The following is a 16,322-nucleotide window of genomic DNA, read 5'->3' on the forward strand; positions in this document are numbered from 1 at the left end:
GAGGGAACAAAATTTTCCATTGAGAGACAACAAATAAAAGCAGCGTTACTGTTTCTTTCTGCAAGAGGAGACCTGACTTAGCAGGCAGTCCGGAAGTTTAACAACTAGTGGTAACAAGATTGAAAAATACAATGTTGCTCTATGCAGAGCAAAAATAGCGTATAGCAAGCCATACTGTGATCTTGAACAGTAAAGTAGTATTTACTGCACCGTAAATAAATAGACCCTATGCCTGGCTGTAACATGCATAATGAAAATTATTTTCATACCTCCTAATGTCACATTGCCATGAAGAAACCTCCCTTGATAAATAAGCCGCAAGATATTTGGACTGCTGACTTGTTCTTCTTCCCAATCTGAAAAGGAGACAATTTTCAGTTACATTGTAATAAAAACATCTTTTGTTATTTCTCTCACCTTCACCCAGGAAGAAAACTAAGAGCAGGACTATCTTGCATGAAACACTGAAGAGAAAGCATTGGCTGAAGATACAGAAAGATAATTAAAGGTTACCACTCCTGAAAACTATTCTTAAACTTATTGTTTGACATTGGTCATTGAAAGACATAATTTTATGCCTGCAAGTATAAATATTACTAACTTACTTCACAGATTGCATGAGATATTTCATACATATACAAGTCCTACACAAAATATTTCACGATTGCAAGTTGCTTCCTGAGGCTTAATATCTACTTTGCTAAAACAGCCTTAATTTCTTCCCACTCAGGCAGACTCTCAAGCCATCCTCCTCCTCCTCACCAGCTAACTGTCTAACTGGAGCCGTTCTCCAGCAATGGGAAACAGCACAGCAAAAGCACATGCGATGGGTCATTGGAAATGGGATTCTCAGTTCACAGCACCGGGCAGGCCGCTCAGGCGGTGTTCCATGACGGCCAGCTCCAACCAGTTACATGTCCAGAAGGGGCAGTGACCTGAGCGGCCAGGAACAGTCACTGTGGAGAGCCTGAACAGAGGGCTCTCACAGAGCAGACAGTGACAGATCCATTTTAAGGAACTTCTCAAAGGACAACCTGTGGATGTTTTTATGTGGCAAAGAGCGATTCGGGAAAAGCAAGCATGCATTTTCCTATAATGGTTAAGCTGTCATAAATAATTTATAAGCTTAAATTATGTTTTCCCACTCTCTCACTGTTCCCTGTCACGATGTGAACAACAAATAAATACATACTTTGCTTTCAGAACAAATACTGTAAAACCTTGAAATGCTGAATTTGAATGGGCTCTCTGGGAATACAGTGTCTTCTGTTTCTTAGCTGACCAGATATCTGGCACAGCTGCTCACAAATGTTCTCTCTTTCTGCTTTTGTAGTGTTTATATAGCAAGATGAATATTCAGCAAGGGATCAGGACAAGCAACAGAAACCAACCTGTTCACTGGAAATATACAATTAACATACAGGCAGTAGCAACTGGCACCACAAAAGAAGAACTGAAAGGGGAAGAAGGGGAAGCTTTTAAAACAATAGCCACGGCTGCAGAGTGTAGGAGAGGCGTATGGTGTGAAAGAGCAAGCAGGCGGAGACGTGGGCAGCAGGAGCCATCGCAGCCCCAGAACACAGCAGAGGCACGGCTGGTATCAACAGCAGAGGCTGCAGTGTCCCCGGGTGCTGCCATGTGCCTAGTTTGTAAGATTCGATCAAATTAGACAACCAAGCTATTTGAATTTCAAGTTTTTCCACACTCAGGGTCCAATTCAATTTTTGCAAATCAAGCCCATACCCTTTTTGCTATGGTCGGGTACCGCACAGTCTGAACTCTACTATATTATGGTTGTAAAGAGGAGAAGTTCAGCCAGTTTACAATGCCATAATGACGTAAAACAGCAATCAAAAGAAGACAGACTATATTTTTGCACAGGTATTTTACTTGTCATTAAGCTGCCAATTTATCCATCCTTTTAATTTTTTGCTTCTTGTTTGGCAGCATGAAACATTTCTTTCCGACATGCTTTCAATTTTTAATTTCCACCGATGATTAAATGAGCCAAGGAGAAAAAATATTTATCAAACTAACGTTTGTTTTTTTTTTTTAGTTCAGCAGATAATTGCTGTACAAGAGAAAAGTTAATATTGCTTAGAAGAAAATGGGGGGGGGGGGGGGGGGCGGAGAAGAGAACAGATAACCTAGCTAGATGATATATATATTAATATAAATCTGGCATTTACCACTACAAGAGATCCTTAATCAACAACTATATTGCCAAAAAAGGGAAGGAGTGATTTGCCTTAATCCTGCAATCAGGTGACAGAGGATATTTCATCACTTTTCTCCCATAAGATCAAGACAAGTCAAAATGATGGTAAAAACAATCATTTCCTATCATGTCTACTTCAAGGAAACTTTAGTCCTCATCAAGATTTCACAGTCCTGTGGCAAAAAGCAGCGCTTTCAGTCTGAGAACAGCTAGCGAGCTAATGTTTGTGAAAACCTATACACTATTATTCTGAAGTAGATTTTTCCTCAGTCTTCTAAACTGACACTATTCTTCTTTGCACAGGCAATTAAATATTCATCAAGACTTAGAGCACTCCCTCAGGACAGCAGGTATTTGAATTAAAAGCTCCCATGTCTGGTTCTACTTTTCTTTTCCTTTTTAAAAAAAAGGAGACTTTAAAGTCTGGGTGTCTTCCCAACTATGAGCTCAGTATTTGCAGCCTTCAAGCTCTTTACAAGACTGGAAACACAAGACCACATGGTTCATAAGTACAAGTTCATAAACTTGTACTGCCTTTACTAATTCAAATAAAAGTACACAAAGAACATTTGGTCATGACAACTACGTTGTAGGCACACAATAAAATATGTACATTAAAGTATGTAGCTGTATATTGCTACATCAACCAGATTTCTTAGTGTAAAAGTGGTTTACATCTATATCTAATACTTCAGACGACTAAAAACCTCCTCCATTATATGTTTCACTAAATACATAGTGCCGTATCCCCACAAAACAAACTGTAAGTCCCCTGAAGGCCTGTTCTTCCTGTCCTCAAAGACCAATTTAAGGCCTAAAATATGAATTATCAACACTAACTTTTTGGCATGAATTATCATCATCCACCACACCTCTCTGACAAAAGCAGCACTGAAACCGATACTGCAATTTTTTAGTGAGAATAGTAGTCTTTTTAACATCAAAACAGTAACCCAAATGAAGTCCTGTACCAAAAGAAGCGTATTTTTTTTCACCATATGTAATGCTATGTCTGTGTTTTGGCTATTTTCCCATAAAATCATAGCTGGGGAGAAGAGAAGCACCTTCTTTTTGTGGAATTGTTCACATATGTAAATACACATCATAAGCTTTCAATTCCATTTTCTGAAGCTAGTATTCCTGCATAACACCAAATATATTCATACAAACAATCCCAGTTTCCCTCAGTCTTTTAATGTCTCTTAAAATGTTCTTTCATATTTGATTTCTTCCTGGATAAATATCATTATTACAGATCCATCCCAAGATAAGGCAGTAAGGAAGAAGTACTTCAGACTCAATTTCACTAATGCATTCCTATGACATGCCATGTTTTACATTAGCTGTTCGCACCTAAAAGGCTTTATATCTCCAACATTTCCTCACACTTACTAGATCCTCTAACAATATTGATCAAGAAAAGTATCTAAAGATAGGGGGAAAGAAGTACTTCACTTTGGGGAAGCAAATTTTAGAAATAAAGTGGGAAACAGTCCAGACATCTAAAACTCTGCCCAACCGAAGAAACAGGGAAAAAGAATGCAAGTTGACAATTGTATTTCTGTATTAATCTATGCCCAGATACACAATAAACATACTTAATTTGAACACTGAGGACAGAGTTTGGTTTATTGACCCTTTAGTCTGAAAATACACGGGAGCTTCTAGCTTGCCAGTTAAAATGCCAAAGCCACACAGCTACTCACCCATCGGCCAGTTGTCATACACATGTTTTGCGATATCTGCAGCGGAGTCATTTGGTGAAAATAGGAACTCTTTCGTTTTCCCACTTACCAAGATGAGACGCAAATTTATCTGTTAAAAAAAAAAAAGCAGTATTGGGAAAATATCCAGAAAAGACAAATTATTATTATTGCTATTACTTTTTTTAAATTTACTAAAAGGGTGCCATTGGGTTTAGAAGAAGATTGATCCAAAGTGATTTGAGAAAACAGTTTAAGATGGCGGTCAAACAGATCAATAATTTCTTTGTTTACACATAATTTAGGAAAATTAAATTCTAACAGCTGGCATTTTTTATAAATACTGGAAGATTCTGATCAGTAGTGACTGAATCAATCAACTGTGCCATTACAAAAAGCTTTCAGCAGATAAAAAAAATAAAATTCCAGCCAAAACACACTGGCAACCTATCTTCTTGAAGGAAGAGGAAAAATGCAAATCTGAAAAATTGACCTGAGGAGAGAGCACTAAAAATATTAAAACATGCACCTGAATAGACTGTAAGCCTCAGCAAAAGCCCTAGCAGCTCACTCTCGCCAGCATGTTACTTGTCCGCCCTCATCTCACCCACTGCAGCTCCTGCAAAACACCAGGGAGTCAGACAGCATCCCTCCTCAGTCCCTGCTGCCATAGAACCTGAATCCCTCTGCCAGTCTTCTGAACGCAAAACTCTCTTCTACCCCGTCTTTCACTACAAGCAAAGTGGTGATCATGCAATACAATTATAACACCACATCATGGTTTTTCTATCATCTATTTCCTGTATCTAACCATCAGCATCTTCAGCTACAATTTTCCTCTCTTCTAATTGCAAGTTACTGATTATAATTCCTTTTCCATAACCTGTATAAAGAGCTCACTATGACATTACTTAGAATGCAAACGAGATTAAATTTTGGCTCCTCAAGCAACTAAGCAAGGCCACAAAATGTGTTTGAGTAGCTAGCACTTACCAATGCCCATGGCAAGTAGGAGTCTAGCTGCTCTTATGTTTTGGCCTACAAGTCTAAACTGCATCAACTTTTAGCAAGACTTCAGTATACTAACTGCTCGGATACTTTTTTCCAAATCACACTTTCAAACTGGCTCCCATTTTAAGTTGCAACAAAGCTTTTCCTGTCAGAATTTAGGAAACTGTTTTCTAGATCAGATACAAAAGGAAAAATTTACAGCAATGCCCAAGTTTACAACTTCTTCAGGGTCAAACATCTCAGCACATCATATTCACTGAACATGACAGCCTTGTCTCACCACTTATTTCAGCAGCTCTCCAGACAGATTGCCTATTGTCTCTTGAATGCTTTGGCCTGGATTCATCTTACCTATCTTCAAGAACCTAATGCAGGCATCCAAATTACAATGTCTATCATCCCACAGGCTTCAAGGTCAACAAAGAGAATGACCCCTCCAAAAAGCAATTCAGTCTCTGTCTCAAAGTGTGGCCTGGATAAAAAGAGTTAGCATAAAAGGGCTAGGTTCCCCTCCCTGACCCTGTGCTAATGCCCTTCAAAAAATAAGAGTTCTGTCATTAGTCCAGGAAAGAAGCTAAGTGGTAGCTGTCCCTCAGAAAGCACCACAGCCACTGTAAGAGTATTGCTGCATACCAGGAAAGGAGCGAAGCTGCAGTAATGCTGTTTAGTCAAAGACAATTATTCATAAAATTCAGAACATGTCTGGCTATAAACATTAAAGTTCTGTTTTCATTGGTATTTCCACAATAATTAAGGAGTTATTTTCAAATCTCACCAAGATTTAGCAGAAAAAGCAGACCAAGTTCCATTATTCCTGCTTACTCCCAAACTGTAATGAATTACAACTTCAAACCATTATGCTTAAATTTAGCAATGGCCAGACTACATCCGCTTGCTTTGCTTATATTGTATTTCAGTTTAAGCAGTTTTTCCCCTCTTAGCTGTCTCCACCTGCGTATGGACAGACAACACTTACATATACGGTTTCTTTAGCTGGACTACCCAAGACAAGCTCTTCAAGTTTTCTCTAGTGAGATATCCGTTTCCCCATTCATCCTAGGAGCTTGTCTCTGCACATTTCAATGTCTTCTCTTTTCTCCTCAAGACAGATTACTATTTCTGAAGTATAGTAAATGATGCTCCACCAGATGCTTGTGTAACACCACCAGTAATCTCCTCTGTCTACTGAAACCATCTGTGACTGTGTCCCGAGAGCACATCCAGCTTCCTCACAACTGCACCACACCGTTTGCTCAGTTACTTTGTACCCTTCTCTACTTTGATCCTGTCAGTTTTTCAGCCTCCAAGCTTGTAACTGACATTTTGGCTGTAACACCCTAAAGCACAAGGCTCCAAATTTCATCCAACTCCTAATTACTTCATCCCTCCCAGGGAAAGGAGGCTAGGTGGAAAGAAGCATTCTGCACCACAAAAATGTTTCAGATCTCCCCTATGCCTGGGCCCATGGCCTATGAAATCCTCCTAAAATCTCTGTGTAACAAGTCTTTCTATGTTAAGAGCATTTTAACATGATCACTCCATGTCATCGACAAATTTTAGCAGCAAGATCACTTTACATGTACCTTTGTCATTAATGAATCACGAAACATAACAGTGATCTGAAACTGATCCATAGATTCCAGTAACAAGCTCTCTCTCTCAGCTGGTTTTCCCTTCCTCTCAGCAAGGTCCTTTATGTTAGGCCCTTTTACACACAATTTCTCTTTTAAATCCTAATTTCTCCTATTTAACCAACAGTTTGCAATACAGCACCACATCAGTTACTACGTACGCATTCAGATGAAACTATACAATTGTCTGTGTAGTAAGTAAGTTCCTTTCATCAAAAGTCAGCTTGCCATGCTCCAGTTTTCAGAGGCATGGCATACTGCACCCCATTCCACTTTCTCTATACCTCATTATCTTTAATTAGCCTTTAAGCATTAATGCATCTCATTACAACACCAACATACTGCCAAAAATTTAGGCGGTTTGGACTGCGTCACAAACCATTATTGTGCTTGGGAATGGGCTGCCTGTTTAAAAAACAAAGCAACCAACCTCAAACACTGGGCAGCAGTGCCTGGTGTAGGTACTAGTGGCCAGGAGCAACTTCACCACCAGCCCTCCTGCCTCTCACTCCGATCTCCCTGCATCCATTTCCTCTACTTTAACTGGCTCCTGAGACATCACTCCTCCCTTAGCTTGGTCCCTCTGGCCAAGCATCCCCTCAACTCTGATTTCATGCAGGTTATCCAAGGATTTCTTTTCCTTCATTTGTGTGTAGTTTATCTGTGGTGGGGATTACCTGTTTTGAAGATCATAACACTTTCCTAGGCAGTAGATATAACACCAAACCATCAGCTCCCTAGAACTGTCTGATTTGGATCCTACAAGGAGATAATTAAAAAAACCCCAGAAGATTAGTCTTGCTCAGCACTTAAAACACGATTAGGGCACAGCATTAATATAGAACTAAAGTTATTCTTCAGCTAGCATAACATCAAGGAGACACATTTATTTTTATTCTCACTACCGTGTTTTGAATTACCAGGCACACTGAAGTGAATACAGAAAAAAGAATATCACAGAGAAATAACCAAACCTAACTTGGCTTCCTGGAAAATTTGATTAAGTCATACTTCTGCAGTTAATATGGAACATAAAAATCAATATAAGCAATGTGGGGGGTGGGGGGAAGTGAAAAATGTTAGATCCTTCTTTCCACCCCAACTCCCCAAGGTTGATAATTTCATAGTGCTAAGTTTTTTGTTGCTGAAGAGCACTTCTTTTAGTCTTAGTATGAAATAGAAAAGGTACATCAAGATAAAGTAGTAATTTTACAGGATATACTAGAAAGCGCGTGTAAAATGCAGGAGGAATATTTTCATTAAAAAAAAAAAAAAAAAGAGTATCACCAAATATCAGCAGAAGCCCAAAATAAATCCTTAAATCAGTCAAGCAGATGTTGCATCAAGTGCAAGGAAACAGCTGCTCTAATGAAAGGTTAAAGTATTTTCTTATTTATAGATCAGCACACTACTGACACATTTAGTTTGCATGTTTATATATATACACACATATGCGCATATATAAAAGATGTATCTATCTAATTTACCTTTAGAGTTTAATCTCATCCCCCTCGAGCATTGGGGAATTTAATGGCTTGCAACTGCTACTAATTCAGCAAGCCTGAGAACCCCACTTCAAACAAACTATAGGGGATCTGAAACAAACCTTTCTGGCAAAATGCCACTACTGAAAGTTCATATCTAAAGGAAAGAAAAAAAAAAGGGAAAAGAAAAAGAGTATATGTATATACACATTTACTCAAAGGAAAGTGTAGGGAAGAACACCTAGGTGAAGTAGAGAAGTTGACATAAAAGCAGCAAATCTTCGTTTTTCAAGTTATGAAAGGATTCTTAGTGGTCATAGCTACCTTGTATCCTATCCTATTTCCTAAGTTAAAAGTTAGCAAGGAAGTTGTATAAGTATCCCTTGTATGCTTAAAGCCCCTCCACCTACTGTTATCAAAAGTCTTGATCCCGAGACACTTCTGTGATTCTTATGGCCCTGACAAGTCTGTTATATCCCCTGTGGAAAAGAAATTATGGCCCTATTTTATTTTTTTTTCAGGCTACCAAGGGGAATTCCAGCTTTTTGCTACAGCAAACTGTTAAGGATCATATCCTCACACTTCCACATTATAGCACCAACTGCAGCATTACTGATGAAAGCAGTTAAGAAGAGCCACAGTATCAGAAGTAGGATTAAATACAATTTGTGGACTACATCCCCTCTGCACAGTTATATAATAGCCCATTCTGTTTGTGATCTCAAGCATGCAAACCTCGCCCCTTCCCCCCCAGCCAACACCAGTCTCATAATTACAGTTCCAGTAACTACCCATCAGTTGCATCACATACACAATAAAGAATTTCAATGTAGAGTATTTACTGTAAACCAAAAAAAAACCCCATAAATTAAATATATTTATTTATTTTTATATGTATTTATATATATGCACACACTGTAGTAACAACTGTGATCACAACTTTCGGAACAAAAATTTGAGTCACATATATGCAGATGTAGAATAAGTTGTGTTTTGTTTGTTATAGGTATCTGCAACAGTTTGTTCATTCTTTAAGGCATTGACTACAAAATGTCTCAGTGCCACAGTGCTTCTAATATCACAGCTAAAGTGAAATAAATGGCAAGTCACTCAAACATCAAGAAATTAAAAATTTATAATCTACACTATGTGTCTTGATGTTTAAGTGAGTTCCCACCTATTCAGTTAAATTATTTTGTTATCAATGTTATGCTCCAGTAGCAGCTTAGGATTCCTCCCATCTTACAATTAAAATGCAGAGGAGGAAAAGTGTCATATCACCACATGCTATACAACCCTAAGTTTAAACTAACTGCTTTTCTTCAGCTGTTTATGATAAAAATACATGTACAAGACTATTTTTCCCCCCCCTTTCTTAATAGATGTGAAATTGAATTAAAAACTAACAATGGACCAGAAGGGAAAGTGATGAGGTAAGAGCATCCAGAAATACAGACTGAAATATTCTCAAAATCCAATACATTTACTTGCTAGTTCAAGTTCATAATTGTAAGATTTAAGTTTGTTCTCCAAAGATACACCAAAGTTTCCTAATGACTGTAGGCCAAAAAGAAACCTCACAGCACCATACAGTACATTTTACTGTCCGAATTCCACTAAATTCACTTAAGAGGGTGAACCAAGCCTGAATAACAGTTTAAGTGAAACAGTAGCATTAGACAAGCCAAGTCAGCAGGGACCTGCTGGTTCTAGACTCCAGTTCACTCCTGAGGTGGACACATCATCTCATGGTATCCCTTCTGGAAAAGTATTAACCTGAATATAATGAAGAACCTCAGTTTTTACACTCCCTGGAAGGCTGCTCTATAACCTGTCTGTCCCATTGAGGGTTTTTTTTAATTCCCAGCATAAATTTATTCTTGGACAGGTTACATTCACAGATGCCAGACCTCCTTTGTGCTTTAATTACAATAGGCTTTTCCCTGCATTGGGGTTTTGATGGCTTTCTACTACATCTGCAGACAAAGACAAACTTTGCTAAAATAAACAAGCAAATGTTTTCCTCATTAATAGGCTGGCCCTTGAAGTGATCACTGTCTTCAAAGCTCTGAAGCAATCAACAGAGGTTGAGGAAACTGGGCTAGGTTAGCCTGGAGGCCTGGTGGGCACCTATTAGCAGCCTTCCTATGCCTAAATTACCAAGACAAGGACCTCTTCACTGAGGTCCAAGACAGAAGAACAAGAAACAATAGCCATAAATGGAAACAAGAGGCTTTGAACTGTGATAAGAAAAAAAGCTTTTGCCCTGAGGACATCAAAGCAGTGAAAGAGGTCACCCACAGATGCTTTGGAAGCTCTGTCCTTGGGGGTTTTCAAGACCCAACCAACAAACCCCAGAGCAAACTGGTCTGAATTCAGTGGTGACCCTGCTTCCAGTAGAAGGCTGGGCTAGAAAGTTTCTTAGTCCTTTCCAAAGTGAATGATTCTACAATTCACTTTGATCTGCATCTGCTTTAGCTTTGATTCATTTTTCTTAAGTATGCATGATTAGAATTACACATAATATTTCAGGAATTTAGAAAATTATACTAGAACACCCTTAAATCAACTGCGAACATCTCTCCATTTTCCCATATAAAATCACAACTGTCTCACCTTTGCAATGCAGTTATCTTGCAATGCTGTTCTCTAGTCCAGTCATTTCCATGACATAAGCCTTCAAGCTTGCATTACAAAATATTGCTTTTAACCACCCATGATGTACAGGATACTTTTATATTAATGCAATTAATTTTGTACCTATTAATTAAGTCTTTGAGATAATCCAATATTTTTGATACAACACCATGATCATCTTCCATACTACTACTGCCTCCAAACTTTCATCATCAACAAATTTCATCAGCATACTGATTTTCCTTGTGTCAGTGGCATAAATGAAAACATCAAAAAGATAGCTGGTCCCAAAATCAATCTTTAAAAAATTCCACTAAGCATAACTGCCAGCCTGCTGCTTCTACACTGATCGCTGTATCTTACCACCTTCTCCACTCAAGTCTCACACTCTGTCAAACCCTGCCTTTCCAATCCTTTCCTAGGCAACATCAGCTACTCACTGAAGTCCAGATATATTATGCCTCTTCTCCATTTCCCTCATCTGAAAAAACTCTCTCCTTCTGAAGAAAATTGTTTAATGAATCTGTCACAATCCAACCTAGGTAAATATATATTGTGAATTTTATTCCATTATTTATTCTCTTCTACTTCTCAATATTCTTCTTGAGGTGGTTACTCAGCAGCCAAACTTAAAGTCTAGGTGTACATCCTTTCACTCATCTAGCATGCAGATATTTTATACCTTTAATGTTTTCAACCTGAAGAAACATCAAGCATGCAAATCCTTCAGACATGCTCTTTATACTAACCCAATACATTTAGTTTAATCAGCATCTGTCCCCTTGAAATCCAAAGCCTTTATATACACTCCTACTTAGTTTATTCTTCCATTTGATTTTAACTGTATCAGCTCGTGATTTTCCCAAGCAGCCTTCTGAAGATTTCCAGAGCTTTCTGGGAATTTAAGAAAAACATCTAGAACAACAACATCAGCTCCTTCTTGGCCAAGAAACTAGCTGGTAGAGGGATCCAGATACAGGTGCATAAGGTAAGACAGTGAGCGAGCAAGAAGTATGAATCTGTAGCCCAATGATGACTCTTGTTCTAGAGTAATTTGGTAAAGTAAATCAAACTATAGTTCTTATGAATCACACTTTTAGACAGCTATTTTCACAAAATACTTTACAGGGAATACAGGGAACTGAACTGCACTTCCTCAAATAAACACCTAAAATTTACATTTGGCAACACTCAGAACACCTGCATTTAACTTGAGATGCACAAAGGGGCTTTGCTCTATCCTTACAAATACCTTACACCTATAATAAACTTACTTTGTATCGGGGAAAAAAAAAAAAAAAAAGGGGGGGGAGAAGGACATGGAACATAAGAAGTAATACAAATTGTCATTGTGACAGAACAAAGCTCTGAAGTTTCAGTGCCAGTCATCTGACAGACCGGCAACACCCAAAGCCAGAGCACTTGTGGAAGTAGGGCAATTCCAACATGACACCATGAAAGTGTGACAGCACCCCACATCACTCTGTTCAAGACTAAGGTGAACTTCATAACCAGTTCCAATGACATACTTCTTTTTAGATGACTACAAAGAGAAACAAATACATTTTTATGTGCAACTGCTTGCTCAGATAAGGAATGGCTAAAGCAACTTTGCACTGGTAAAAACTAAGCAAATTTCCAAGAAGTTTGGAGTAAAGGTAAAGCCAAAATTAATCACAATAGAATTTTATTTAGAGGAGGAAAAAGAAAAATCCTATAAGCATTTAACTCAATAGCTATGATAGAGCTAGCTGTTTCTATGGAAACCACAACATCCTTGAACTTATATCATAGTTCTTGGTCATGCTTCAACCACTCCCTCACTTCAGTTCAAGTAACACAGGAACAATGGCAATATTTTCTTCAATATCCTCCTCTGAGTTCCAGGGTTATCTTTTAAGAAGAAATATCTGGGAAATATTGTTCATCAAAATAAATTAGTGCAGATATTATCTTAAATAACCAGTAGAATACAATGGATTTGACTGGAGTTTACATACTGTTTCCTTTACTCTCCTGACTATTAGCATTCCTGGGGCAAAGCTTTTTTTTTTTTTTTTTTTTTTTTTTTTTTTTTACCTTTTTCAAGGGGGTGGGGGTGAGCTGAACACAACACACCAAAGTGTTAGCTGGAGCTAGCTAAGAATTTTCATTGAAAGTCACCTTTAATAAGAAAGTTAAAACAGAAGAATTAAGATTTTCTTGAAATACAGTGATTTTATCAGTAGAAGATATTTCAATAATTTGATAAAATAAAGAGTCACAAATGCCCACCCAGGAATAATTTCTCTCCCAGCAGTAGAAGATAATGCAGGCAATCCATTACCTGAAATAATGCGAGCACTCAAGTACCTAGTCTTCTCAGCTCAAACAGCACTTTGTCTACTGTATCCCAGGTGCATGCTTTAATCATAGGGTACAGAATTAACCTGTCTCCTGCTGGCGCCCAAGCAAATCCACTCCAACAGGGAAGCTTCAGAGAAAGACCTACACCGATTACTCACCAGCCAGAGACAGGGCAGTTTCACCCTGCACATGCAAAATATATTTCTCTTACGTGATGACAGAATTGTCTAGGTCCATCATAATGGTAATGTGCATATCACAACACAGAGAGGACCTTGTTTGGGGATTGAGCTTTAATACAAATAGGCAGCCATAATGTCAGAAAGAGTTAACCACATGGCATTCAAGCTTGCTATTTCCAAAGTTCATCTTTCCCAGTGTTGGTGGAAGTATATTTTCACTTTGACATAAAGCGACTAAAACACACACACAAAGGAGAAACTGGCATACTCAGATTGACACGAAATTTTGGTAAAGATCATTTTAGCAGTCAGTATGGCACACTGAACCAGCCATTACAAAACACAAGAGTGAGAATAATAAACCTGCAGCAAAGGTCAATGCTCACACAAGAAGCTCATGCTTCCAGAATAAACCGCTTAGCTCTGGTGAGCATGGTCACAGCAAGGTGGTTTGATAACCCAGCTGGTTTAAAGCTTTGCTCTCAGGAGGGACTCCTGGTGAAACTGGAACTGGCCTATTCTGGACCAACATATCCTGGGTGTCCCTGGCCTGTAGCACATGGAGTTAGTGGTGAAACAGCAACAAACACAGGCTTTTGTGTGACTTCTTCAGAACATACATACAATAATAGCTGAGAAAAGCATTCCAGGTTTTCCTTTTGAAGTGGGAAAAAGTATGAGTAGGAGTGAGAAGGTGTCTGTTTCTCTATTTTCAATCTTTATCTCCCTAAAAATGCCTTCTAATGACATGCATCCCAACATTTGGCTCCAGAATTTACAAGTAAAATCAGCACATACCATCTGCATTACCATCCTGACATCTCTTCTCAAGAGCTGCCCCTGGATAAGCCCATCACCTTGTTTTTACCCTCTTATATCAGTTGGTATTTAAATCTTAGAAGTTCACTAACAAATGTGAATAATGATAATGCTAGGCACTTAAATTTGCATTTAATTCTGATATAATCAACATTTGTTCTAATGTATTCTAAAGAGAGAGTATTTACGTAAGTTTCTAAAATATTATTTAGGACAGTTATGACATCATCTTTAAAAAGAGAGATGCAAGACCATCAAGTTTGTGAATGCTTATTTTGTGAAATGCCTAACATCTCAGATTTGAAAATGAGTACTACCGCTGCTGCTAACAAAGCAGAAAACACAATTGCAAGGAGCTGGTTCCATATATAGCTGCTTTTTCCAAGTCCAAGAAGCCGATACCCTCTACCCCTTCTTAATACCCAATCAATTATTTTTTTTTATCTTTAACCAGTTATGTAGGGCTCAATTAGATTTAACCCACGTTCCTGGAAATTTCAGATGCAGCTGTTCCATCGTTACAAAGAATGAAGAAAAGCTAATGATGGGCTGGAAAGAGTATTTGAATGCTCTGTGCACTATGAGAAAACAGAGGCAGAAAACTGAGTAACAGTAATGGAAATTTGCTGCATAATGGAATTTTGAAAACTGCATACAATATACCTAGACTGGGAGGTATTATAATTTTATAGCAAGAACAGGTCAGTGAGACTACAGACAAAGCTGAAAGTAATCTTGGATCCTGGATGAAAACAAGTATCAGCTTCAATTTGACCAGAAATTAAATTCAGCAAGGGGAAGGGGCCAGGTGGGGGGCCGGGACCACAAAGAAAATATTAAAAATACAAGAAAAAGTAGACATTTCAAGGGAGTTGCTATTAACTGGAGGCAATCAAAACAGTGACAATTGCAAGCACCACATAGTCACGGATATCATCTAGTTCCACATGCTAATTTTCAGGAGAGACAACTGGGGTTGTTTTTTTTTTTGTTCTGTTTTTTGTTGTTTGTTGGGGGGGTGGGGGGTTGTGTTTTGGTTTTCTTTAACGGAGTATTCATTAAAAAGTGATTTCTCATTTAAAGTTATTTAAACATAATAAACATGTATTGGGCTCTCTGCATTCCTGAGTTAATCTTTCTTGTAGAAGCCCAATTGCTCTTCCCCCTGCTCCCACTTGCAGGAATAGCAATTAAGGATCACTTCAAAGTTAGTGTATATATTCATTTTTCAATTCTCACCAAAAAGACAAAAGTAATTAGCCAATTTAGAAAATTCTTTGGAAAATCTTTAAATAAGGAAAAAATTGATTTATTTAAAAAGGAGAAACCCCCCCCCACATCCTACTTTCTTGGAAATGAAAGGTCCACCCCTTAGCTCCTTATGAGAGCATAAAGATTCATGAGATGGTACTTTTCCTCAGAAACAAATTAATCTCCAACACAAAGCCTATTTTTAAAATGTGCTACTCCTCAGGCCCCCAAAAAGGGACTGTGACAACCAAGTACAAAAATAGCCTGATCTGGAGCAGAAGAGAAATAACGGCAGAGCAAGGAAACAACCTTCGGAATCTAGTTTTGTCTTCTATTTTCTCTTGTAATAACTGTTGCACTGTATGGTTTTACTGCAGTTCACCATGCAGTACAAAAACCACACTGGGACTAAGTAGAGGATTATAGCTAATATAAATAGTATTTGCCATTTAAGCTAGGCACAGCTTGAAAAAATTCTAGGAAAAAAAAGTCACTCCCTAAAGACAAATAAAGAGTGACATGGTTGCCTGGAAGTCCCCTCATATCAGCTCTAAGCTATTAATAAGAACACTGTGAATAAAAAAAACCTCCTTCCCTAAGATTTTTCAGGACCTACATCCCACTGGAAATGCCAGCAATATGAGGTAAGTGCAGCTTCTCACTCTAGAATCATTTTGGATCTGTGCTGAAAGGTCCTTCACCTCATGATTCCGTATCTTGGTCAACACTGAAGTATTACATTTTTTAAGCCTTGAGAGCATCAAAACAAAATTGAAAAAGTCTTAAATATGTTTCAACACATGAAAGGGGCAAAGATTTGCACCTTGTCTTAAGAGATGTATTTCAGTTTACCTGGGTGGAAATACCATAAAATTAAATTTTCATTATTAGCTACTGATTCCTAGCTTCTCTGGGCTTACTGTGTACCATGGCAGTCGGCCAACATTTTGCCACTCCAAAGCACTATCTAAATCACTGAGCTGTGATAATTAAAGGCAAGAGACAGGGCATTATATATTTTTGTCTCTGATGCAAAAGAT

The 16,322-nt window shown here is 38.2% G+C and overlaps 1 protein-coding gene across 1 annotated transcript in view; it reads right to left on the bottom strand.

The window, feature by feature from the left end:
* Window positions 1-16,322, bottom strand: part of UBL3 (ubiquitin like 3) — a 58,456-nt gene that overhangs the window by 6,576 nt on the left and 35,558 nt on the right. Inside the window, exons 2-3 of the mRNA XM_056328317.1 lie at window positions 3,925-4,033; window positions 270-356 (exon numbers count right to left, since the gene is read on the bottom strand). Coding sequence (XP_056184292.1) covers window positions 270-356; window positions 3,925-4,033 — 196 coding nt within the window. The remainder of the gene's footprint in view (window positions 1-269; window positions 357-3,924; window positions 4,034-16,322) is intronic.

Source organism: Falco biarmicus, chromosome 2 (assembly GCF_023638135.1).
Source record: "Falco biarmicus isolate bFalBia1 chromosome 2, bFalBia1.pri, whole genome shotgun sequence".
Classification (NCBI taxonomy): Eukaryota; Metazoa; Chordata; class Aves; order Falconiformes; family Falconidae; genus Falco; species Falco biarmicus.